General features: G+C 35.7%; 3 protein-coding genes and 1 long non-coding RNA gene across 4 annotated transcripts; 2 read left to right on the top strand and 2 right to left on the bottom strand.

Moving 5' to 3' along the window:
* The first annotated feature begins 483 nt into the window (after nucleotides 1-483).
* Nucleotides 484-3183, top strand: LOC132183635 (uncharacterized). The gene is made up of 3 exons (XM_059596997.2): nucleotides 484-590; nucleotides 1280-1483; nucleotides 2801-3183. The coding sequence occupies exons 2-3, from the start codon at nucleotides 1302-1304 to the stop codon at nucleotides 2985-2987; spliced, it is 369 nt and encodes a 122-aa protein (XP_059452980.1). The 5' UTR covers nucleotides 484-590; nucleotides 1280-1301; the 3' UTR covers nucleotides 2988-3183.
* Nucleotides 3184-6161: 2978 nt separating this feature from the next.
* On the bottom strand, nucleotides 6162-10429 carry LOC132184053 (ferrochelatase 1). The gene is made up of 9 exons (XM_059597534.2): nucleotides 9946-10429; nucleotides 8819-9164; nucleotides 8581-8724; nucleotides 8326-8427; nucleotides 7962-8065; nucleotides 7731-7857; nucleotides 7443-7595; nucleotides 7124-7224; nucleotides 6162-6852 (listed from the first exon to the last, which is right to left on the bottom strand). Exons 1-9 carry the CDS (start codon nucleotides 10029-10031, stop codon nucleotides 6537-6539), a joined length of 1479 nt encoding a protein of 492 aa, XP_059453517.2. The 5' UTR covers nucleotides 10032-10429; the 3' UTR covers nucleotides 6162-6536.
* Nucleotides 10430-10635: 206 nt separating this feature from the next.
* LOC148584647 (uncharacterized) lies at nucleotides 10636-11344 on the top strand. The gene is made up of 2 exons (XR_015912910.1): nucleotides 10636-10746; nucleotides 10848-11344. It is a non-coding gene; the product is annotated as an uncharacterized LOC148584647 (long non-coding RNA).
* A 6227-nt stretch (nucleotides 11345-17571) lies between these two features.
* On the bottom strand, nucleotides 17572-23016 carry SHM3 (serine hydroxymethyltransferase 3). Its single transcript, XM_059597790.2, has 12 exons — nucleotides 22909-23016; nucleotides 22027-22269; nucleotides 20810-21005; nucleotides 20541-20715; nucleotides 20331-20448; nucleotides 20126-20238; nucleotides 19875-19997; nucleotides 19564-19668; nucleotides 19281-19367; nucleotides 19092-19199; nucleotides 18077-18149; nucleotides 17572-17978 (listed from the first exon to the last, which is right to left on the bottom strand). Exons 2-12 carry the CDS (start codon nucleotides 22235-22237, stop codon nucleotides 17704-17706), a joined length of 1584 nt encoding a protein of 527 aa, XP_059453773.2. The 5' UTR covers nucleotides 22238-22269; nucleotides 22909-23016; the 3' UTR covers nucleotides 17572-17703.
* Between the last annotated feature and the right edge of the window lie 1872 nt (nucleotides 23017-24888).

The raw sequence follows: 24888 nt of genomic DNA, 5'->3' as shown, positions 1-24888 counted from the left end.
TAACATTAATGAAGTTGGAGAAAATTCTATTAAAAAGGAATAAATGCATTTTTAGTTTGTGGGGGTTGAAGTTTTGATCAATAGTTCCATGAACTTTAAAGAGTGATTATCTCTGCCTAGGAGCAAAAAAGACAAATTGATCATTTTTTATCCGTTAATATATCACATCCTCACTAATCATAATTTGACACATGACACTTAATAAGAAATAAAAAATATTTAAAATTTTTTTTTAAAAAAATGCAAGGAGTGATCAGGCCATCATTTGGGAGGTGGTTGAACCAACTCAAAGCCATGACTTCTCTTATTGGAGCTGAATTTTTTTTTTTTTTTTGGAACTGAATTTAAGCTTCTTAGCCTTAAAAACAGATTTTCATCCTCGCGCAATGGAAGAAACGGTCCTTGTCCGGTCTAACATTTTATTGTTCCGTAACGATGACATGGCGGAATTTTAGTGGTAATCAGTGGAACACTGGAGGGAGTTAACCGGAGAATAACACCTTGTGAAAGCCAAGCTGCTACTGTGAGAGTGAGGCACAAAACCTCTCTCTCCCTCTCTCTCTCTCTCTCAAGACGAACAGATTTATACGGTAAATAAGCTCATCATATCTACGATCTGCATATTTTTCATTGAGAATTTGTGCTTGCTTCATTAGTTGATTCTTTACTCTCTGCAAATCTAGGGTTCTTGAAGCTTATTACACAAACACACATCGATTCATATCCAGGACCGCATTGGGGTCCGATGTATCTTAAAAATTGTGCTCGATTTCAATAATATAATAGGAATTCCAATGTGTAAATTTTCTCACTCTAATTCCTGCTTTGTGATATTTATTTGTTCGATCTTACAATTATGTTTTCCATTTTGATGGAGCACCTAGGTTTGCCTGTGCGGTGCAGAGGGTTTGTTTGGTTCTTGTTTGTGAACCGAGATATACTTCTGTTTGCTTCTATAGATATAGTCCTATAATTTTTTTAGATTTTCTTTTTGATTGGTAAGTTACATGCTCACCCACCCAGTGAGCTTTGAACCCACGAGCGATAGCTCATTGGCTTCTTTTTAGGACTATAATATTTCTTAAGGCTTTGTACATTATATATATATTTTAATTCCCAAAATTACAGTAAAGCTTTGGGGAATTTGTGTTAAATGTTAGCTCACAGAAGAAAATATGTGAATTGTGAATACATTTTCCGTTTATGCAAATAGGGGCTTGCCCATTAATAAGGGGGAGATGTTGGTTTAATGGATGCGTAAATGTATCATTTTGTGTAGTATTTTTTAGCTTGGGGAGTTGATGGCATCCAAGCTGGTTCAATTGCAATCCAAGGCTGCTCAAGCTTCGAACTTTTTGGCCAAGAATGGAGGTGCCTACTACAAGCAGATATTGGAGCAAAACAAGCAGTACATTCAAGAGCCACCTACCGTTGAGAAATGCAACCTTTTGTCAAAGCAATTGTTTTATACTCGTCTAGCCAGGTCCGTCGCTTTATCTGATTCGTATTCTAGGAGTTTGTCAATCTGGTTGTTGAAGCATGAATCCTAAGGTCCATTTTATGCCCAAAGTGGTTCCACTTGTTGAATTATGATGTTACAGCTTGGGATATCATACTTTTGTAACTTTCAAGGTGGGGGCTTTGGATGCAAGTGTACATAATTTCATGTATATGTATATGTACCTCACTCGTTCATAGTGGTTTATATTACTTGCAGCTGGTGTAGATTATTAGTGCAAGATTGAATGTGGTGTTCCACCTGATCTTGATTCTCTTGGTCTAAAATTTGATCAATCTAAATGTACTGAGCTTGGTTGGCCTTCCAACCCCAGTGAAGTTGATAAAGAATTAGTCAATTGGAAAAAGAAGATTTTTCCCATGCTACACAGTTATATTAGTTGGAATATTTAATTTTGGCCAGCCATGGCCTAATCTTCGTTGATGTACATGTTTTTGTTTGTTAATATAGAAGAAATTGCTTTAGAAGTAAATTAAGCCCACAAGTTTGTGTGTCATTGATATCCACCATTTTTTTTGGGGTTGATTTATGAGTAAAGCTTGTTTGACCATAGCCAGGCATGAAACCTTGTGTTGAGTGGAACATGTTTCTTTCTATGTTAAATCAAGAGATGTGTTTGCATACATGTTTTTGAATTATCTGTAATTGTCTTCTCATACATAGTCCAGCTTAAAACTGGATGTATTGATTAATTAAGAACAAAATGTTATCATTACTTTTTGTTGTACATATTCTCTGTACTGTGTAATGTGAGATGAGGTGTTATTAACCTCTGTGTAGCAATTGATTTGTGATATGGAGTTCATCTTCATCACTCTGACTACCTACGAAGATGGTTGATTGCTGTTAACAAATAGTGATGAGACTTTTCTTATCCCCTGAAAATGGTGCATTATACATGCATCACTTTTAGAACCATATCATTAGTAACAATTATTAGTTGCACATACTTTCCTCTTTCCTAAATTTTGCAGCTTCCCATTATATCGTAGCTAATAACTATATCTTATGCAACAGGAATAACGTTTTTAAGCATTAGTGTGGATAACAACCATACTCTTTGTTTTACACTCTTGTTAAAGTTGTGCTTTTCTCTTTGACAAATTTGTATGGTGTTGCTTCAAATTAGTGTTTAGATTAAATTTGCTTACTTGTCAAAATATTGTGGACAATGGATGTCATACATGTCCAAGGTGGTTCCAGTTGAGTAGTGTATGCAAACTATAATGGGTTTTTTCTGTCAAATATAATTGATCTATCAATTTATTTGTGGTGGTACAGTATTCCTGGACGCAATGAAGCATTCTGGAAGGAGCTTGATTATGTTAAGCAGCTGTGGAAGAACAGGAATGAGCTTAAGGTTGAGGATGCTGGCATTGCTGCTCTGTTTGGATTGGAATGCTTTGCCTGGTTCTGTGCTGGTGAGATTGTAGGTCGAGGATTTACATTCACAGGCTACTACGTTTAAGTGCTGCATCAGGAAGATCTGCTCCTGAAGTTGAACTGACCGAGCTTCTCATCGTTTAATTTTTTGCATGTTTTAATATCTATCGTCTTCTGTCAAATGACTATACGTGTTAAAATGTTTTCCTGTGAGAATATGAACACTGTAGATGAACATATTCATTAGCATCAATAATCTCTTAATTTCGTGTTTTCATCTATATACTTCTTTTATGTTCTTCAAAGGAATGACTGCTTATGCTCAGAAAAGAAAACTGAACGACTGTTATATGAACGCCTGTGATCATCCAACCAGGTCAATATTGGCTTGAGAATCGTGGTTGGTTCTGATATATAGGGTCAATATAATAATAATATGGGTCCTGGAGTTCTTGAGATTGGTGTTACTAGTTTTCTTGGCTTCGTTACTCCCATACCTCACTCATTATGGTCGGAAACTGAAGATACATAATCTATACTGTTTCTAAGGTTTGAGATAATTATAAAACAATACGGGTTCTATAGTAGAAGAATCAGGATGCTTGGCTAGTGAAGCAGAAACCTACCTTAATCAAATGCACTTCAACTGTCGTGGGTTTCTGTCGACGCTCCCCCACAAATTTACTTACACCCGTTAACCTCCGCCTTGCATGTGCCTCTCCCTGGCCTCTTTGCACCCTGACCCACCACGAGCGGCCCACATTTTTGTCCCTCCACCGGCACGCCGCTTACCTTGGCGTTGTCAAATCTCGTTTCTCCCTCCCTCCCCTCCCCTCTTTGCCACCTACTTTCCTCTTCCTCTCTTTGCCTCTTTGCCTCTTGATACTTTTATGTTTATTTCTCTTTTTTTGGTTGTTGAAATTTTAGTAGTTAGATCTACAATCATCCATTCACCTTGGCCGTTTACATGCCCTTTCACTGGCTTCCCTGCCCCCAGATCCACCATGAGCCGGATTAAGCAATCTCTCCACTAGCGTGTGGGGCCAATGCGCCACCCCCCTCCACCGGCGTGTGAGGCACATGCGCCACCATCCCCTCCAATGATATTCAGTTCTAACTCTTCCCTCCAACAGTTCATCCCCACTTTCTTCCTCAATAAAGTGAGAATTATTCTCTTTTATTCGAAGCTATCATGGAGTATGTTCCTTTGTTCACGGATACAATAAAAGTAATTTTTATCAACCGTCTCATCACAGTCAGAGTGAGTGTACTATTTTTTTAGCAGTCTAATCATTGGACTACATCACATACCACCATAAAGGCAACCCTCTCCTTAGCCTTTTGGTCAAGGAATTATGGGACTGAATCTGTTTGGATCCATTTCTCGTTTTGTTTATAGTTTTAATTTCATGTACCGTATTGCAGAGGGCAGAGTCAGGATGTTCATTCAGGGGGCATATATATATTTTTTTATATGAAAAAAAAAAATAAAATTAATTAAAAATAATTAAATATAAAAAATGATTTTTTGGTCTCCTTTTTGTGCTTTGCAATTTGCACGCTATATTTTTTATTTTTATTTTTATTTTTCTCTCGCACGCATGTTAGCAATATAAATATTAAAATAATTAATTTACAAGAATAATTTAAATTTAAATCTAAAAATTTAATTACATACCCCAATAGCTCAATTTTTTGTTGAAGTTGGAAAGTGAAAGAAAAAAAGCCAATGTCCCCAAGTTCTCAAGAAGAAATGCAAGAGATTGGACAATTGCTTTTCAATCTTTTTGGATTAGAAAGATAGGAACAAAACGTGGCTTAGAAAGTTAGAAACAACATCATGAAAACAATTAATTTACAAGAACAATTTAAATTTAAATCTAAAAATTTAATTACATACCTCATTGAAGTTGAAAATTGGAAAGTGAAAGAAAAAACGCAAAGTTGGCAAGTCCTCAAGAAGAAAATGCAGGAGATTGGACAATTGCCCACTTGTCTTTTTGGATTAGAAAGTGCAGAGCGTGAAGTGGGTAATTTCTCAAAATAAAACCAAACTGCAGCTTGGTTAGAAACAAAATGTGGCTCAGAACATTTTGACAGGAACAAAACATTTTTTTTATTCTTGTCAGAAGGTTTGACAGGCTATACGCCTCTCTCTTCTTTTTTTTTTTTAATTCATCTCTTTGTCTTGTAGGCCTTACCTTTCAGCTTTTCTTGTTAATGAAACAGTGCATAGTGAAAGTTGTGAAACTGTATATCTTCAACCTCATTTCTCTGAAACTTTCAAATTCATGGCTGATGCTTCAACCTCATTTCTCTGAAACTTTTTCATAGTTGAGACTGAGAGGTCAGGGGGGCATAATTATGGCTGAGGAGGGCATAATTCATGGCTGAGGGGGGGCATAAAATTTTTTGAGTTGAGAGAGGGAGGGGGGTGGGGGGGGGGGGGGGGGGGGGACTGCCCCCCCTCCGCCCCTGCGGTATTGCCTGGTTTTAGAGTGTTAGGGTTCCTCACCCCTCCTTTCATAGTTTTGTTTTATTGTAAAGTATTGGTTAAGTTGCTAAAAAAAAAAAAAATGCTTGGCTATTGATGCTGTAATGCAAAAGTAAAAATAAAAAAACGTTGCTTCGAAGAAAACCATAGATCTATAATTATGCAATGGGGTCAGACTTGCCATAGATTTCAAGAACTTTGTGAGGTTCGATGAATGTGGCATACAAGTCGTTTTCCCATGGTAATGTCACAATGCCGCAATATAATCCATTTGGATATGCAGTTACCAATACAAGAAGATGCAGAGAATAAAAGAAAATAATTGACTACTGATGCCCTTCTTTTTATGGGGCAAGATTAATTGGCTTAGGTGCTAGAAAAACAATTAGAGGAGATTTATTTATTTTTGAATAGTTCAGAGTTATTTCAAGTTTTCTGTGAAAAACAAGAGGGAGTAAAATTAAATTTGAACATTTGAAAAAACTATAAAGAGGTAAAGATGGAACCGCTAGTAGTGGTGGAGGAGCACATAGGTGGGAGGTAAGAGGCAGAGGGTGATATCTCTTAGACTCTTACATCCAAAAGAAAAATGAAAATGAAAATTTTTTAGGGGAGAAAAAAATCTCTACTTAGAGGGATGGGAGAGCTTCTCTATATTTCTTTTTAGAGAGAAAAGTATTCCTTTGACCAAGTATTCATCGTAGTTCGTAACCTTTTTTTTTTTTTTTCTTGATAAGTTTATTCATCATAACCAATGCAAAGATAAAAGTACTCAAATCATAATATTCATTAGTGATGCCCATACATTAAGAACATTGATGCACTAATGCTTTACATTCAACTGATAATGGTGAAAGATCCATGCTTTCCCATCACAAGAACACAACCCATGGAAAAAAAAATATTGGAAAATTTTCACTTATCACAACTATGCTTGCCTGCTTACAAAACTTGGCAATTTAAGAATCCTAATCCTCTCTTCTTTATGTAGCTTTGTGTAAAAAGTAAAACCATGAAAAACGAAACCAAGAGAATGCCTCAATACCCCCAAACACGTTCTGTAACCTAGTTTCAACTTTTCTTCTCTTTAAGAGTCCAGCATCTACAAGACACTACATAAATTCCTGTATTTGATCTCCTTCAAAAGAGGCGGTTCCTGAACGCCATTACCGCTTTTGGTGACAAAAGCAAGACAAATGCCAAGATGGAACCAAAGAACATTTTGATAATATATTGCATTGGGTCATTATCAACTGCTTTGGAGATGGTCCTTGAGGTCGACATGGCTGTCGCTGATGGTAGAGCTTCTATTACAGCATCTGCCAGATCTGTTATGAAAGAAGAGGTGCATCCAAGGGCAGGGACACGGCCCCAGTTCTCAATTCCAGATTCAAGGGCCAAGTGCTTGTACTCCATATCAATCTCTTCAAGAGTCTCTATGTGCTCACTCACAAAGCTGGAACATACATAGACATTCAATTAAGAAACTTTTCTATAGCTCATATGAAGATTAACATATTCATCAGAGCTACAAATGAAGGAAATACACCAACAAAGGTAAATATTCAATTACCAAGGCAGGCTGGTATAAGTGCAGAGTATTTATTTAATAAAAAACTAGCACCTAGAAGGGATCGCATATTGTTATATCGTAACATTTTTCAGTATCATGAAGGACTAAAATCCACACGAACCAAATAATTTTACTTTAACTATGAAGAATATACCTCACTGGAACAGCTAGGAGACTTTTCACACCTTTCTGGCCAAGCTCAACAAGACCTTCATCGGTGTAGGGCTTCAGCCATTGTACAGGACCAACTCGGCTCTGTTCCAAAACCACAAGAGGCGAAAAAAGGAAAAAGAAAAATAAAGTACAAGGATATAAGCAATTAAAGATAAAATAGCCTCAACCTAGTGACGGGAAAAAGGGATCTTATAGTGGGAGTGGGAGTGGGAGTGTCAAGAGAGCAACTCAAGATGCTGTTAAGAACCAGCAAAGGAACTGCAAGGGTGAAACATGAGAGCTTAATTTCTACAACCAACCTGGTAACAAAGAGTATGTTCATTGTTAGTTCCTCTAGCTTTCAGCTCTTGCATTATTAAGTAGATGCACTCCTCCATTTGATCTTTGTAAGGATCTCCTGCATTCTCAATATAACTGACTGGTACTCCATGAGCACTGAAGAATATCATAACCTAAAACACCACACAACAATAAGCAACAGTTCCCAAAGAAGTAAAATTCATCAAATGACCAAAACAATAAAGTTGACACAGATACAGACATCAAAAAAGCCATGTGTTATCAGTCATTGCGAGAATTAAACCCACCTCCTCAGGCTTTGAAAAACTCTTTAACTCCTTCTCAATCAAATCAGCCATTGACTTAATGTAACCTTGTCGTTGATACCAGGACTTTATAATAGAAACAGGCAGCTCCGATAGATATGCATCTTCCCTGACAGAAGACTCACATTCAGACTTCCAAGAGATTTAAAAAGGTGGAAGAAATATCAAATTACAAGCTTAAAGAGGGAGATCACAAACTGACAAGATTATCACCTGAATACACTCTGGAGCACACGGATGCTTGATCCAGTTGTAGAGATGGAGAACTGGGGATACAGGGGCAGCACAACAAGCCTTGTTATCCTGTCCCGCTTAATCTGCCACAGATGATAAGATAAACTTCAACTATTTGACTCAACCAATTGGGAGATGGAAGGGACCGCTTACTTGATTGACTTCAACAATGTTACATAAATTTTTATTTTTGTTCTTTTGATAAACAAGACGCTTACAGAAACATAAGGTAATTGATCGCTTTTTTTCTAAATATAAATAAGGTAATTGACCGCACAGCCTTTCAGGTGTCTTAACATCAACCAAGAGTTAATAGTCTGCATTACAAAAATAAGGGACTCACTTGCTCAATTGCTTCCTCGGTGAATGGGTACCAATACCGCATTCCAACATAGACATTTACAGGCGTGTTCTTGGCTTCCAAAGCCATTTTAAGTGCATTCGCCTGCAACAAGTACCACAAACCATAAATAAATTTATACTCAAATAAGACTTATGCAAACCTAAAAGATATTTGCAGAACACATAAAAAAAAAATAAACAAAGAAACATTAAAGAAAAAAAAATCATTTTCATTTCAACCAGAAATGCATTCTACCTGCTCATCTGTTATTTTCCGCAAAGGAGAGCCACCTCCTATAGCAGCATACCCTTCTTTGCTTTTGGGAGCCCTAAACACAGATATTAACTTTGCTAATGGTCGCTGGAGAAACTTAAACAACCTTGGGAGACGAATGATATCCTGACTCAAAGCATGAAAACCATTAGTATGGCCCAAAGAGACAAAAGCACCTACTGATGCTGAAACAATTAGTGATGCAGAAACAATAACATACAGGATCTGCAAATAGATTGAACAAGAATGGTTGAACATCATCAAGTGTCTCCGGTCCTCCTAGATTCAGAAGCAACACTCCAACCTTCTCTTCCATAATGTGTGAATTAGACCCTATATCAGCTTCACCGTTCGTGAATACTCCCACGGAGTAAAATGTTTGCCCCACTGGGTTTCTCTTCTCAATGGGGCTACAGTGACTTGATCTCCCAACCAAGCCATTTCTTTTATCACTTGAGCCAGAACATGAAATCGCTAAGGCTTTAGATGTAGATTTATCAAGATCCTCTAATCCCTCGGATAAGTGGCATGAGACAGACATGGGAAATCTGGTATAGGAGCATGACCTGCCAGCAAATAAACTTCGTTAAAACCTTAGCTTCTAGGAAATGAACAGGTCAGGCACATCACAAAAAAATTTTTTTTTAAAAAAAAAGGTCGGTTCATTGCTCCTAAAAAGTTTCTCCACTCAACTTAATTATCACAAAAATCAATGTACTCGAAGAAAATGAGAAGGCTCGTCTACTTAACTTAATTATGACAAAAATGAAAATGTACACGGAAATCTTTTACAAAAATCAATGGTCAGTTTTTCCAAAGAGTTCACGACATACTTCTTCAGGTGAGAAAACCATAACCCCAAGAGTCCATTGATATTAGAGAAGAAAGACTCTTTTACTGAGAAGATAACAGATGAATAAGCTGACCGCACTAGTTCAAAGGTTCGTAAATGGCTCTTTTTTTCTAACCTAGCAAAAATCTAATCTTCAGGGGATAATCGGATAAACCATTAAAGGAAGGTCGGTGATCTTACAATTTCAACAATTGCAGAGACTAACTCAGCATTAACCATCCATCTAACAACCCAATACAAAGTAACATATGATCAACAATATTTCTTATGGATAATACTGGAAACACAGAAATGCATCTTCATTGTACAATGACCATCCAACACAATTAGCTCACCATTTTAATCTATATGCATGTAGTAACAAATCGTTAAAAAAAAAAGGTGCAAGATTTGAAAACTGTCCGATTCGAAGAGAGCCCGAATGTTTTAAACATCAAACAAGGATTTTCTAACACACAGAATTTATAATGAGAATTCATCACACAAAAGCTTACGTTGGAATTCTACGATCCGATTTGTACTGAGTCGAACCGAAGACCTTCGTACGGGGAAGAACACCGGAGCCTGACGTCGCGGACATGGCGTCGAAATCGCAAAAAGGTATTTTTCTTAAGAAATAAAAACCCTAAAAACCCGAAGCGTTTCGAATCCTTTATAAATTTCAAACAAGAAAGAAGACGTTATAAAAGAAGAAGAAGAAGAAAGAGGTGCCTCAGAAATGGGAACTGAATGTCGGGAAGACTTTTCTCCGCGGGGTTAGTTGGAACACGAAGAACAAATGCCAATTGAAAAAGTCAAAAAAGGAGATTAAAGAATCGTCAAAAGCTCCCCCACCAAACCTCCCTAGTCCTCCATAGCGACGTGTCTCCAAGCTCGCCCTATGTGTGAGGCGGTGGCCTAGAGCTTAGGTCTCTTTCGTGGAAGTTGGGCTACTTCCTCGGCCACCTTTCTCTCTCTCTCTCTCTCTCTCTCTCTGCCTACGTGCTTTCATCTTTCTTTTTCTCCCTTATTCTCATCATTTCTCTCTTCACCAAACGGCAGGTGCCGGTGGGCCGTGTGGGGGCACTGGGGAAGAAGATCCAGACCAGCTGGCAGTTGCTTTTAACGGCCCATTGGGCTGGACAGTGGGCTAGAAAGTGGGCCGGATCGTTTGCCAGTTCTAGACTCATGTCCATTTCGGTAATTCACCACCCCCACTGCATTTTAGGGTTTCCGAGAACCACTATAAATCAGTGCTTCCGTCCTCCGCCCTTGTCAATCCGTTTCGCTTCAGCTGAAGTTTTGTGGCCAAGCAGGTACCTTGGAAAATTTTCCTTAGTGTGCGTCTGTGTTCGTGTTTGTTTTCAGATTTTGGGTAGAATTGGGTGTTTTTCTCATGTTTGATTGATGTGCAAAGGGATCTAACCCACCAAAACGGATGATTTTGCATTGAGAGATGGGTCCGATTTGAGAATCGGGCTCCATTACTGAGTCAACAGCGGGGGCCCATTGGTGGTGACCCGTCTGCCGCTTGGAGTCCATATGAACTCACCGGACGAAGATCCTTGAAACAAACTCACCGTTGTTTCATGACACAACACTCTGGTTATATTTTCATGCCTTTTTCCCCCCTTCTATTTTTGTAGGTGTTTTGGTCTAGTTGGCTGTTCTTGATTCTTCTTAAAACGCAATTGTTTTGATGTCTTATGGCACTCAGTCAGACACGGGTGTTTGTTGATCAACTTGATAACAATCCACCTTTTGCATGGTGCCTAGAAAGCGCTACTGATCACGATTGGAGGGAGCCAGCACCCCATGGTTTCCTTCAAATTTTAAGCAGCTAAATTGTTAACGAATCCATTTTACATGAATCTGATGCATGTTCGTTGAATTTGCTTGAATTTTTTTTTATTTTTTAAATCTAATCAAAACAGGAAATGGGGATATCCCAATTAACTGATGGTCCGGTCTTATGGATTTAATTATAGCCCAAAAGATTGAATGTTAGAATTGTGATTATAAAGAGTGATGGCTCTCTATATACGAGTCAACAGCAAGAACCAAACCTATGGTGCCTTGACTGCCGCTTAGAGCCTAAATGAAGTTGCTGAATGAAGATAGTTTGGAACACTATTGTTCCATTCTACAAAATTTGGCTACATTTCTTATCATCCTCTCTGTAAGGGGATTTGATTTTAAGATTTCTTGTAATTGATTTTAATTTTCCAAAAAATTCTATTTTCGTTATTTTAGGTAGCCTTTTTAAACATTTCTTTACTTTAACTAAATATTTTTTATTATTATTATTTTAAAAAGCAACAACCTTCATCCACCTCAACTGTCTTGAAACTTTGCAGACTTGAAAAGTGAATTGCCATATAACCTGTTTAAGATTGTGTTAGAAAAGTAAAGCTTTTAAGACAAAAAAGAGATTTTGGGTAAAAGTTTTATTTTTAATTTTTTTTTTAAAGTGTGTTTTGACAATTTTTATATTTTTTTGACTTTTAAAAGCGCTTTTAATATTTTTACTAAATGATTAATTTTTTTTTAATGGATTTTATGAGTGTTAAAAATACTTTTACGCTTCTCAAATGCAATTTCAATGTTTGAATAGACCGCCAGTTCTGTAAAATGGTAAGAAAAGAATGTCTTGAGTTAATGATATTATTTGTTTAGGCATTTGGTGCAACAAACAATTTATGAGGACATAGCACAAGGATTGAAGATGACCATACAATAATCCCAAAAGCTAATAATGTGTCTTCCGTAAGAAACAGAGAGAAAACAGAGAACACTCCTCTAAGAACAAAATCAGAAATTACAGAACTTATTCCATCCATCCCAAATGCATGGGAACAAAATCAGAATTCAGAAGGTAACACACTGTACTCGGTCAATGTTCACAAGTTGCAAGCAATATCCAAATCTTATAGCGGTAGCTTTCAAACGTGCAATAAAAGAATCACAATGTGATCACAAATCACTGCTAAATGATTCTATTAAATGACTTGTGAAATTCTGTAATCAACCAATTCCATCAAATGTGGAATTTTGATGGAATTGGATTTGCTTTAATTATTGTAGAGCCACAGGCAGCTGCTATAGATACTGTACATGGTAATTATCAAGCAAAATAACAACATTTTCCCTCTAGTTCAAATATTTTCAACGAGGTTACATGGATGCAGACAAACACTGCCTCAATCTTTCATGGGAAAAAACAAATACCCAGTTGGGAAAAATTGACTGTAAGCAAGACTCTTACGCAAATACTCAACTGCGAAAATACTCAATTTTACTGAACTCACAAATGGCAAGCAATACCCACAAAGAGCAAGCAAGACTCAATATTTCATGGGAAATAAATCAATACCAAGCTGGGAAATCAAAAAGAATACCCAATTGAACAAAATCAAATCATTTAGAGAGAGAGGGAGAGAGGTACCGAAGCAAGTGGTGGGTGAGTTGGCTAGAGGTCCGAGGTTGGTGTAGAAGTGGGCAATGGAGCTGGAAGCGGCGCCGCGGTATCGGTTGTAAGGCACTTGTCTGGAGGTTGGATTAGTTTGGGTGAAGAGAGTGAAAGTTTTACCGCTAAAAAAAATGAAGAGGGAAATGAAGCGCCAAAGAGGAAAGGCAAGGAGCGGAAATTTGAGAAGGCGTGAGAAAAGAAAAAGTGAAGACTAAAAAATTTATGAGAAACTTCGCAACCAGATTTTCTAAATTTCAAAACGTTTCAATATTAGCTCCGAATTTTCAATTTCATACAATCTATTTTCTTCCTTAGTTTTTGGACGTTAAAAGTAATGAAAAGAACATTTTATAAAATTTTAAATTTTAAATTAAAAAAAAAAAGGAAAAATTAAAGGGTGATATAGTATTTTAAATAGTTTTTTTTAGGGTTTAACGGCCAAAAAAAAAAAAAAAAGAATCAAATTCAAAATTTAAAAAGTAAAATTAAGAATTTTTAAAATTTAGAGGTATTCTAAAAAAATGCTTGGTGATTTAGAAGTTTTGAATTTCTCCTAAATTTTTTATCTAGGAAATCAAAGTACCGCGCGGCCTTAAAGAACATTTCTCGAGTGATTCAGTAGTTCATTAGGGCGGAGCGTGGGCTGGGGCGATCGAAATCCGTTAAAGATCAGAACAGCAGCCCAACTGAGTCTCCATCGTCTCCCTCTCGCTCTCTGTATTCCATCACCTCCTCAGACAACCGAAAACTCTCTCTCTCTCTTTTCAGGTCAGTCCGTACATGCCCCTCTCCCTCTCTGTCACGTTGTTATTTTTAGGGTTATTAATTTTACTGCCAGTTTTTGTTTTTCAATTTTTATTGAACTTTGTATAAATTTACAGGATGTTAATGCTTTTGGTCGTGATTTGGATCGATGATGCTTTACCGATTTCTGATTTCTGATTTTATTTTATTTTTTGTTTTTCTAATTTTCTGTCTTGAACTACTATTAGAATGATTGATCTTGAAAGATGCATTCTTGGTGTTTTCAATTCAATTACACAAAATCAACATTTGTGAATTTTTTTCTTAGTCGAGCCTTAACAATCATGGGCCGTCCTCATGAGTTTCAAGATTTAGCCAGATTACCTGGTAGCCTGATTTGGTTTAAGAGAATTTCTGTTGAAACTTGTCCTCAAATCCATAACTGAAAAGGGAATCGACTGCCAGATAGTGCTTGGCTGATTTAGTGAGATAAGCTTTGCTATTGATGTTATTAGTGCCTGTATACACTTTTCTGTTGTGTACATTCTTGTTATTTATTTATTTTTTTTAATTTCTTTTTTCTTTTAGAATTATCCACTATTTTGTTCATGATTGGTGTGCATTCATTTATCAATAAGTGTGATTGTTTCTAATATTTTTCCTTGCAAATTTTTCGTTTACATCTGATTTGGTTGCTGAGAATAGTAGTGGAAGGAGAAAAGAAAACTGAAATTCGTGGTTTAGTTGAAAGCATGAGAGAAGCTAAAGTAATCGAGAAATTATAGATCTTTTTTTTCGCCTAGTTTTCTGAGCAGCCAAACGGAGCCAATTTGATGCATTACTGATGGATTTTTCTTTTTTCTTTTTGAACTTTCCTTGGGGTATTCTTATTTGTTGCAAGCTTCTGATTGGTTTCTGAGATGGAAATTTCAAAATCATTTTGCTCTTCGAACCAAATTTCTGAGGGAAAGAATATGAAACAAAAATTTCTGGGTTTTAATCTTGCTTCGGTTTTGAAAAATAATTTGAGTCAAAAGTTACTTAGGCTAAATCATTGTATTAAGCTTTGAGAAGTGTTGTTTTCCTGAGGTCCCAAATGATGACTTATCAAATAGTTGAATATATTCATAGACGTGTCTTTCTCTCTCCCACTCTCTTTTCTAATTATTTACAGAAACCATACAGAGCAAAGACTTTCCTCTTTTCTGTTTTAATTCTCACCATAAATTATATTTGGATCTGCAGCTTTAATTCTTCCCAATGCCAAAAAAGAGTTCTTCCAGAAAAGCTACTCAGACGAAAGAAAATAATGTTGAAGAAGAAAAACCTTCTTCAGCACAAAAAAAGGCTAGCAGTGAGATTGATGAAATATTTTCAGGAAAAAAGAGGAAGAACTCTGAACCAGAAAAGACTGAGAAGCCAAATGAAGAGGCAACTGGAAATCCTAAGAAAATGAAGAAAAAGAAGAAGGATAAAAGGTCTAATGATGATGGGTTTGTGGATCCACCTTCTCGTTCTAGAAAGAGGATAAAGGATGGGCTTGCTATCTACACGGAAGAGGAGTTGGGTATCAATAAGGCAGATGCCGGAGGTACCCCGCTTTGTCCCTTTGATTGTTCTTGTTGTTTTTGAGGACAGGTGGCTGAAGTTGCTTCCTTTGGTCCATTGAATCTCTAGGATTTTCCTGTAGTCTTGTTTTTATTCAAGGATTATGGAGCAAAGTTTTTTTTTTTTTTTTTGGTTATTGTCTTCATGTACACTAGAACTAAAGTAAGTTAATTATGATCTTACCCAATCAGTCTCTGCTTATAATTAACATCTTTATATCATAGAGTCGTGTAGTCAAGCTAATCCTCTTACACATTGGAGTGAAACTTTATGCGAGTACACTTTTGCAATCCCTGAATTCGTGATGGTAATACGGATTTGGAAATATATTTTAATATTAGTTCATCAGTTCTTATAATCTCATTTACTTGTGAATTTGTGTGATGCACTGTATTGATTGGCATCTGAAAGCCTTAATTATACTACTTCTGAAGTTGATCTTGGGGATGTTATTGCGACAACTAACAAGTGCAGAATTGTAAATTTGTCTGATACAGGGTTCCATTAATCAGAAATAATTATTGCCTGTCTCATTGAAAAGGTATGATATCCTTTGCCAACAAATGCATAAACAGCATAATTATAGTTGAATGGGGTATGTTATGCAACTTGTGAAGTTGATCCTAGGGATGGTAGCATTGAAAATTGTAGTTTTGACTGCTACAGCATGACTCAAAAATTGGAGTTGATTTTTACTGTCTTAATGTGCATAGCAGAAGTTTTGATCTCCTTCAGTCCTTTGTCAACCCAAAAAAAAAAAAAAAGAAGGAAAGAAAGAAAGAAAGAAAGAGGTGGAAGAAGAAAGCCCTCTGTTTTAGGCTTCATTTATGGAGTACTAGGGTTGAGTTTTTGAATCAACTCAATGATGGTGGTAATTAGTTTCTTTGAGTTGAATCAGGTCATTTTCTTTGACCGATACAAAACATGAATATCTTCAAGTGCTTACAAGTCAAATATAACTTAAAAGAATCCCAAGAATTTTGAACGTCCAAGCGCATTCATAATTAATGAGATTGAATCTTCCAATTCAATTTGGCCTTCATACAAGAGAAAAATAAAATTTTGGAGTGCATGTCTATGAAAACAAAGTAAATTCAGTTGAGTATAGTGCATTAGAAAATGAAAAACAACTTCGAACTTTGCACCTCTCTCAATGGAGCTCTCTACTTCCTCTCTCCCTCTCTCTGTGTGCTCCCATTGTTCATCTTACTCGCTACTAGAATTGGCCACTTTTTTCTCCAACAGTCCAAATTTATTTCCTCTTACTCCCATTGTTCATCCTACTCCTGTCACAATAGTCACCTTTGTCTCTAACAATACAAACAGAGTTCCTTTCCAATCAATTGTATTATACTTTATCGATATTGTTTTTAAAACTGCCCACAAGCATCACTTGTTTGGACGACGCGAAAAGTCACTCTAAATTTAAGTAACATTACTTAAGCACGGCCATCTAGATGTTTCAATTATGAAGAAATATAAAGCTTTTGCTCCAAAGAAGGATATCATGAAAAGAGGGGCCTGAAGTATGAATTCTCTGAAATTGATGGGTTTTATATAACATTTGTTCTGTGGACTAGAAGTTATCTCTTAGTACATAGAACTTGTTGTGAATCAGGGATCACTATCTTGTTGTGAATCAAGGATCACGAACTTGCTGCGAATAAGGGATTATTAGTAGGGATCACCAGCTTGGACAGTGAGTCAAAGATGTGGTCATGACCCTATCGTGAAAAGTCTAATAATTCTACACCTTGCTAATAATGTGGAGAACAAATTCACTTTCTTTGTAAGTACCAAAAAAGAAAACACATTTTTGTTACTATTTTTTTTTTCTATAGCAATTTGGAAAGGCAATTGCACCTTGGTTCAGAATCTACTCAACTATGATTATCCGTGGCTGATCGAAGTTGGTATTAACAATATGCACATTGATTAAAAAAAAAATCTTCAAATTTTGAGCCTCAAATGGTATTGCATTCTTCTCAAAGCTCCTCATTCAAATTGCAAGATATCATATTACAAAGAAGAATTGCTTTCTTGCATATTACGCCCGGAGTTTCGAATGGTTGAACTTTGTGAGCCAGTCACAGCATGTTCTTATGAGAAACTACGCCAAAGTTCTAGGTGGCTTTGACTATTTTAAATTTTAAATCTGTTAATTTTATTATCTACTACTTTATGATCATAAGAAAAGTGTGAAAAGATGGGGAGAAACTGTCACATGTATAATTATCGGCAGAAATTTACCGTGACAAAAAGAAAGGTTCTAAACTAGGAAAAAAAAAATGTTAAAAATGGGCTTTTAACCCCTCACAGCAACAAAAAAGAGTAGGGATATATAAAGTAGTAGCTTCAATCCCCAATTTCAAAAATTCTCATCAAGCCGACACATCTATTAAGACAGTTGTAACATAAGTTAATTTAGCTATTATTTTGGATTCTCATTATCTTATACCCCAGGGATAGGGAACTGGGTTGTAACAGCTTCGACTCTCCGGCGCAGATCCGACACTTTATCCATCAAAGAGAAATCAGGGGATGCTACAAACTTCATGAAATCTTGGAGCTTTGACCCTGAGACTAATCGCTTAGCTTCCAGGGTTATCTGCACACCCTCATGAATGAAGTCTGCAATTGCTACAAATTCTTTCTCTGAAAATCCTCTAGTTGTCATAGCAGGTGATCCGATGCGAATGCCTCCTGGCACGAGTGCGCTTTTATCACCTTTGTAATTCAACATTAGCAAGTGTCAGTTCAACAAGAGAAGAAGAAGCAAACAAGAAACAAATGGAATAGGATAGGGCAGCCAAAGCAAGTCTCACCAGGCACTGAATTTTTATTAAGGGTAATAGATGCCAAGTCAAGAATCTTCTCCGCCCGAGCCCCATCGATACCCTATTAAGAACAGGGATGTTAAATACTATTAATAATGTAAATAGCACAAAAAGGATTTGCTCCCTCAGATATCTTGCTCAATAGTTGAAATAATAACCTAGTCAAAAGCAATTGAGGACAAACTCAAGGTTAATATGTCAGCAACACTTTTTCTTTGGGGTCATACCAAACCGAACAAACATACAAAAATATTAAGGGAAAATATTCAAGAACCCGTTGTGCTTTTGCAAATTTTGCTTTTTAAATCTGAGTTTACAAAGATTTTAAATCTAGGACTTCTAACCATTTCCTAAAATAAATAACAAAAATGACATGCATTATGTATTATAACATTGTCATTAAAAAAATTAATTTTTAATCAAAGGGGTAGCTCACGGCCACCCTAGCATTGTTGTTTCTTTTCAATTTTTAATGGGAACGGTATAATAGTCTTTTCATGTCATTCTTGTTATTTATTTGAGAGAAAATTGACTAGAGGCCTTAGATTTAAAATCTTTGTAAACTAGTGTTAAATTGACCAAATTGAAAACTCAGTCTTAAACTCAAAATTTGAAAGAACACCTTTCCCAAATATTAATGGGGTCATAGATGATCAAGATTGGTTATTGTTGGAAAACACGAAAGGCATACCATTCCTTGCCTAACTCATAAACATCACGTTATAGCATTAACTTGTTATTTGACTAATCAAGTACTGAAGTAATAATTCCAAAAAAATGTTCATAAGCCAAGAGACAAATCCTGAGTAGCGGCATTTACATCAGCAGCAAAATACCACCATCCAAGTCTACAAACTAAAAAGAGATGACGCAAGTGGTCTTTGGGCCTGCCACTTTCCACATATGTATGGGAGTGATGGGATTCATATTCTGCTGGGTGAATGAGTCAATTATCCAATGATAATAATAATAAATAAATAAAACATAGAAGCCAGAAACTTACCAGTGGCCTTAGATCAACAAGAACCAAGTGATTATCACTACCACCAGAAACCAACTTATATCCTAATTCGGTCAATCGGCTAGCAAGAGCTCTGCAATTTGAAACCACCTACAAGACAATAATTAAGCTAAATATGATTATTATGGCATGCCCGGTACCAAGTTCTGATTGTAAAGGGAAATGAAGTACCTTGTTCTGGTAAGCCTTAAACTCTGGAGACTGTGCATGCTTCAAGCAAACTGCAAGTCCTCCAATTGTGTGGTTATGAGGACCTCCCTGCATAGGTAATTTTCCTTTTAATATGTTACACAAATAACTTAAAAATTTAAAAGACTCTAAACATGGAACGGCACAAAAGTAACAACAAAAATGGTAACAATAGTAATAGTATTAGTAATAAGAATATAACAACATCAACATCAATAATAATGATAGCTTCTCATAACAGACAAAAGAGAAAAGTCCAGCTGACCTGTAAACCTGGGAAAACTGCATTGTTGATGGCAGATTCTAAATCAACTCCGAGAACAGGATCCTTCTTGAAGAAGATCATGCCACCTCTTGGACCTCTTAAAGACTAAAGAAAAATGACTAAATTTATCAGGTCATGTTTGTGCACATTAGAAGAAAGATGGTACAAGATTTTCAGAGGATTGATGTTATTTTATCAGTATACTCTCAGATCAAAACCCAGTTGTCACTTAATTGCACCAAAAGTAAGGAAACCAAAACCAAAGAACTGAATTGGAGCGTGCAGTAAAATTGGAAGAATGTGACACATACCTTGTGTGTTGTTGTGGTCACAATATCACAATATTCAAAAGGATTAGCAACAACAGAAGCAGCAACAAGTCCACTAATGTGAGCCATATCCATCATGAGAAAAGCACCAACAGAATCGGCAATCTTCCATATCAAACTTAATCGGTCAGTTACCAAGTTGCTAGAAAGGGAAAGTTATCTAGACACAATATGAACCTTCAACCCAAGACAGATATTATTGGAAAACAAGCATAACAACCTAAAACCCTTACCTTCCTCATGCGAGGATAGTCAAAATCTCGAGGATAAGCACTAGCACCGGCAATAATGAGTTTTGGTCGAAAAAGAATAGCAGTTTTTTCAAGCATGTCATAATCAACAAGACCTGTTTCATATTTAAACAAAGTTAGAATTAACCCCCGGGTCAATGAATCAGCCATTCTGTCCTTAGCAAATTTGATAACAGAATTGCAGCACCTGTAGATTCGTCAAGTCGATAAGGCATAGACTCAAAATAAATTGATGTGCCCGATACCCGTCTTTTAGGAGTCATGAAGCCATGAGACAAATGCCCCCCATGGGGTAAGTCCAAACCCTAAGTTACAAGTAGAGATCTGTAAATCCATGTATCCCAAGAAAGCAAATTCTAACAACAAAAGCTAAAGTGAAGTGAGGATAGCAATTTACCATTAACCGGTCATGAGGCTTTAATATCGCTGTATAAACCTCAAAGTTAGCAGGAGAACCAGACAACGGCTGAACATTAACACCCCACTTCTTTCCATCCACTTGAAATACTTCCAAAGCCCTTTGTTGACACAGTGTCTCAAGCTCATCTATGTACTCATTGCCACCATAGTACCTGGATTATATAGTAAAACTATTAGCCAAAAAAAAAAACACTCAAACAAACACACACAAAATATAACTACCTGCATTAAATGAACAAAATATACCTTTTACCGGGTAGTCCTTCAGAATACTTGTTTGTCAGGCATGAGCCAACTGCTTCCATCACTGCTCGAGACGTAAAATTCTCTGAGGCAATAAGCTCAAGGCTTTTGAACTGCCTCTCCTTCTCCTTGTCAATAATTGAACGGACTTCAGGATCAGCTTCACTCAAGCCATGGTCTACAAAGCTGCTTCCATTACCTATATTTCATAACATGCAATTCCACGCATAACAGTCAGCCTTGACTAAATCCTGCTAATCAATGGTGTGCTATTAATTCTCAACAGTAAGGATTAATTTTTTCATATGCTTCTGATTAACAGAATGCACTATATGTGAATAAAGCATAAATTTTATCAGAAATTATTATTGATACCTATCATTAGATAATAAGTAGGAACCTCAAGAGATGAGTATGCCAATGGAATCATATCCTTGCAAGAAAATAACAGTCATTCTTACCTATGCTAAAAACAGATGCTCAACAAGTACAAAATTAGTATATATAAAATTTTCAGAAGGATGACAGAACCTAATTGAAGAAAAACTGTAAGAATAAAAACACCTATCCTTATCTAGTCAGATCAGATAGAGATGCAAAAAGTAGAACAGAGCTCAGTTTCTAACTTAAGATGGCCAGTAATAGCGGCATCCTGATGTCATCAAGATAAAACTTAACATTACACTATAGTTATAAAGACAGTATGAAGACATCAATCTACTTTTGACTAATTTATGCTTCTCCTGACATTGACAGTTATAGTGAGTCCAGAGATTTTACAAATATCGAACACTAAATAAGTTTCTGTGTTCAAACACGACATATCATCCTCCTAACAAACGCTCATCGCTTGTCCTAGCTGGATCTACGACTAAAGCTAGACTAGACATAACAAAACATTGGGAACATATATATAATTTACACAACCATATCATCAGGGATGCATATTGAAGAAACCAATAATACACCAAGGCCAACAAATGCCCACCCTCTATGATTTTAGCACTAATAAGAACCAGAAACAGTAACCACTTCTTGCTTGGATACCATTATGCTTGTGTTAGATGCATATGCTCGTGGAGTCCAAATGTTGATACCTCTTGTTAAGGACGCCTTTAGCGTTCATGTGAGCCACCTCCAACAACTCAAAACACTCATACACAATATACACAAAAAGAAAGTACAATTTTTTTTCAGAAATTCATTGTAAAGTATGCTACCTCCAATTTCAGGCACAGGGACAGAAGAAGGTGGCCTCCCAGTAACCAAACTTCCTTCAATACGAGAACACCTACAGGGTTTCAGCGAATTTACTTTTACATGTTGCGGAAATCCAACAACACTGGACCCTTTTGGTATAAAATTTGATCCCTTGGTCCAAACAGGCTGTTGAACCGAACCCCTCACTGCAGCTCCACTACAAGCCTGCATCTTGGCGTCCAATACTAGACTTCACACCCTTCCTACACATTACAAATAAAAGAATGAGCATAAAACTCAACCCAATGCATAGTAATTTGCTGCCATATTGAACAACTACACTTTTTTTTTTTTTAAGAGCTCCGTCTGCAACATAAAATATTTCAGACAAAACATATTCCTATAATATTAAGCTCCATTCGGGTTAGCAGAAATTACTTCCAAAAAAGTTTTTTTAGTAGAAAACCTTTCATTGCTATAATGCCATTATTCATCTTGATGGTTAATTAACAATAAAGCACAGGATTCATATAGCATGTCACTTCAACGAGATTCAGGGGTTGTCTTTTCTTGCAAAAAAATTACCATTAAAACAAAAGGAGAGTACGGCACTCTTTGGTTATCATAATAAGTACTTGTAACAGCTTTGTTCTCTTTACGCAACAAAGATTGCGAAAATTTTGCTTCCAGAAGCAATTAAATTACTTCAAACGTGCATTAAAAGGTCATATACAATCATCGATTCGAAGCTAATAACAAAACAAGGAACCAAAACTATCATTTTTTACATTAAAAAATAAATAAATAAATATTTGTTTGAATATGCATATTCGAGAGAAAGAGCAAAAAAAAAAAAAAAATTAAGCAGTAGACAGTCGCAGGACTAAGACAGAGAGGCCTACCTTCGTCAAAATATTTCTCTGATTCTCGCGTATGAGCTAAACCCTAGTTCTTTTGAAAAGGGGAGCCGCACACTTTTTGACGAAGAAAAATTTTAAAAAAATTTCAATGAAAATGAAAATGCCACATCACTAGGTACTGGGATGACATGAATTTCCACGTCAGAAATTTAAAGCCATGATTTTTTTTTTTTTTTTTTTTTACATGTCTACGCAACAGAAAAGGGATGGATGATTCAAATTAGTGATATCCGCTTTATTAAGCGTGGTCCACAGCAAATTAAGCTACTCCTTGAGAACCATAAACTTTCATTTCAATTTGGTGGAGATGACATTATTAAGGAGAAATGTTAGGAGTCAATTTTTTTTTTTAAAAAAAAAATTTTAAAATTTTAAAATTTTGGCTATTTTATCTTACAAATCAATCATTAGATTTGTGGACTTATGTTAAGTCAATGGTAGACCCCACAAATTTAATAATTAATTTATTAAATTTGTAAAAGAATATAAGCTAAATATAAAAAAATTATTAACACCTATTATTTCTTTTTTATTTAGGAAACCAAATCACATGTTATATAGAAGAGAAATTTTAGAAGGCGGGATATAATTGTAAATAAAATCTTTTTTAGTCCTATCCCCCATGAGAATATGTGAGTAGCAAGGTATTTTTAGTGAATAATAATCTTAAATTACATTAATTAGTAAACATTAATTAGTTTACATTTCTTCAAAAAAAAAAAAAAAAAAAAGTTTGAGGTTTACATTGTGATCGTGCCAGACAATTTTTTATTTTTTTTTATTTTTTACATTAATAAATACTTTTTACCTTATGACAAAATAGGAAACTAGTTAAATTTCTAAATTGGTAAGAGAGCAAAAAGAAAAAAAAGAAAAAAAAAAGAAAAATAACAGAAACTATTTATGATATGTTCATCAAATGTGATTTGTTTATTATTCCTTTTGTAGATTTTTTTTAAAAAAATGTTTTTGTGTAAATTCATTTACAGGTTATTTTTAGAGAAAAATGAGCTAGTTTCCATAATTTTTAAAAATACAATCAAATTCTTGATATATTAGGAAATAATAATGTTATTTGGTAAACTGATATATGATTGACATATAATTAGGACAACATGCCAATAAAAGTGCACATCCAATAGCTAAAATTTTATTTTCACATTATCAAATCGTACAACAATGTGCTAAATAGCATTACTGAAATTAAAATTTGTTTCCATAGAATCTTAAAATATTTAAGAGGTATGATACAATCTCAACTTTTTTGTCTAGCTTGGGCAAAACTTTTTCCTTCTTTTTTTAATTAAAAAAAATCAAAATAAAGAAGGTTTCCAAAGCAATTGCAGTCAATTTGGTCCTTCTTTATTTGGTATTTTTTTAAAAAAAAAAAAAAAAAAAAAAAAAAACTGTATTTTTCTTCATGATAATGACCATTTTTTTTTTAACTTTTTTTAAAAACAAAAAATAAAAAAAGAAGGGAAAAATGGTGCCCAAGTTGGAAAAAAAGTTGGGTCTTTAGCATTTTCCAATATTTAAATAACAGATATGATAGTTCTACAACATTTGCCCAACGTCTGCCCAACTTCTCTCCTACGTGGCCTTTTTTTTAAAAAAAAAAAAAAGAAAAAAAAAAGAAAAAAAGAAGAGAAAAACAGAAACCCAATACTCATGTTTTCCCCAAAATTTTTTGAAACCTCAAATGATTTGGATGAAAAGAAATACCCAAATCAAAAGACTAAAGAAATATCCAAATCCTTTGAACAACCCTAGATTTTGCAAAGTAGAATTAGATAAAAAGAAAACCTCAAATGATTCGGATGAAAAGCCTTCTTCTTTGCCGGTGGCCGGAGCCTCGCCGGAGTGAGAGAGAGGGTGAGCGAGGGAGGGAGAGCAACGGAAGAGGGAGAGTAATAGGTTTCAAATTTTTTTGGGGGTTTTGGGGAAAACACTAGTTTGGGTATG

This window comes from Corylus avellana, chromosome 7 (genome assembly GCF_965113065.1).
Source record: "Corylus avellana chromosome 7, dhCorAvel1.hap1.2, whole genome shotgun sequence".
NCBI lineage: Eukaryota > Viridiplantae > Streptophyta > Magnoliopsida > Fagales > Betulaceae > Corylus > Corylus avellana.
The sequence above is the reverse complement of the archived record's forward strand: the minus strand, read 5'-3'. Positions and strand labels throughout refer to the sequence as shown.

Bases quoted from the DNA above. Each gene is read 5' to 3' on its own strand.
- LOC132183635 (XM_059596997.2), top strand. From the start codon at position 1,302: ATGGCATCCAAGCTGGTTCAATTGCAATCCAAGGCTGCTCAAGCTTCG. The intron at 1,484-2,800 runs GTCCGTCGCTTT...GTGGTGGTACAG, and splicing joins TTTTATACTCGTCTAGCCAG to TATTCCTGGACGCAATGAAG.
- SHM3 (XM_059597790.2), bottom strand. From the start codon at position 22,237: ATGCAGGCTTGTAGTGGAGCTGCAGTGAGGGGTTCGGTTCAACAGCCT. The intron at 20,239-20,330 runs GTGCTGCAATTC...AATATGAAACAG, and splicing joins TCGACTTGACGAATCTACAG to GTCTTGTTGATTATGACATG. The intron at 19,998-20,125 runs GTAAGGGTTTTA...TTGATATGGAAG, and splicing joins ACTATCCTCGCATGAGGAAG to ATTGCCGATTCTGTTGGTGC.
- LOC132184053 (XM_059597534.2), bottom strand. From the start codon at position 10,031: ATGTCCGCGACGTCAGGCTCCGGTGTTCTTCCCCGTACGAAGGTCTTC. The intron at 7,858-7,961 runs GTGATAATCTTG...GTCTTCTGTCAG, and splicing joins GTGCTCCAGAGTGTATTCAG to GGAAGATGCATATCTATCGG. The intron at 7,596-7,730 runs GTGGGTTTAATT...GTGGTGTTTTAG, and splicing joins GTTTTTCAAAGCCTGAGGAG to GTTATGATATTCTTCAGTGC.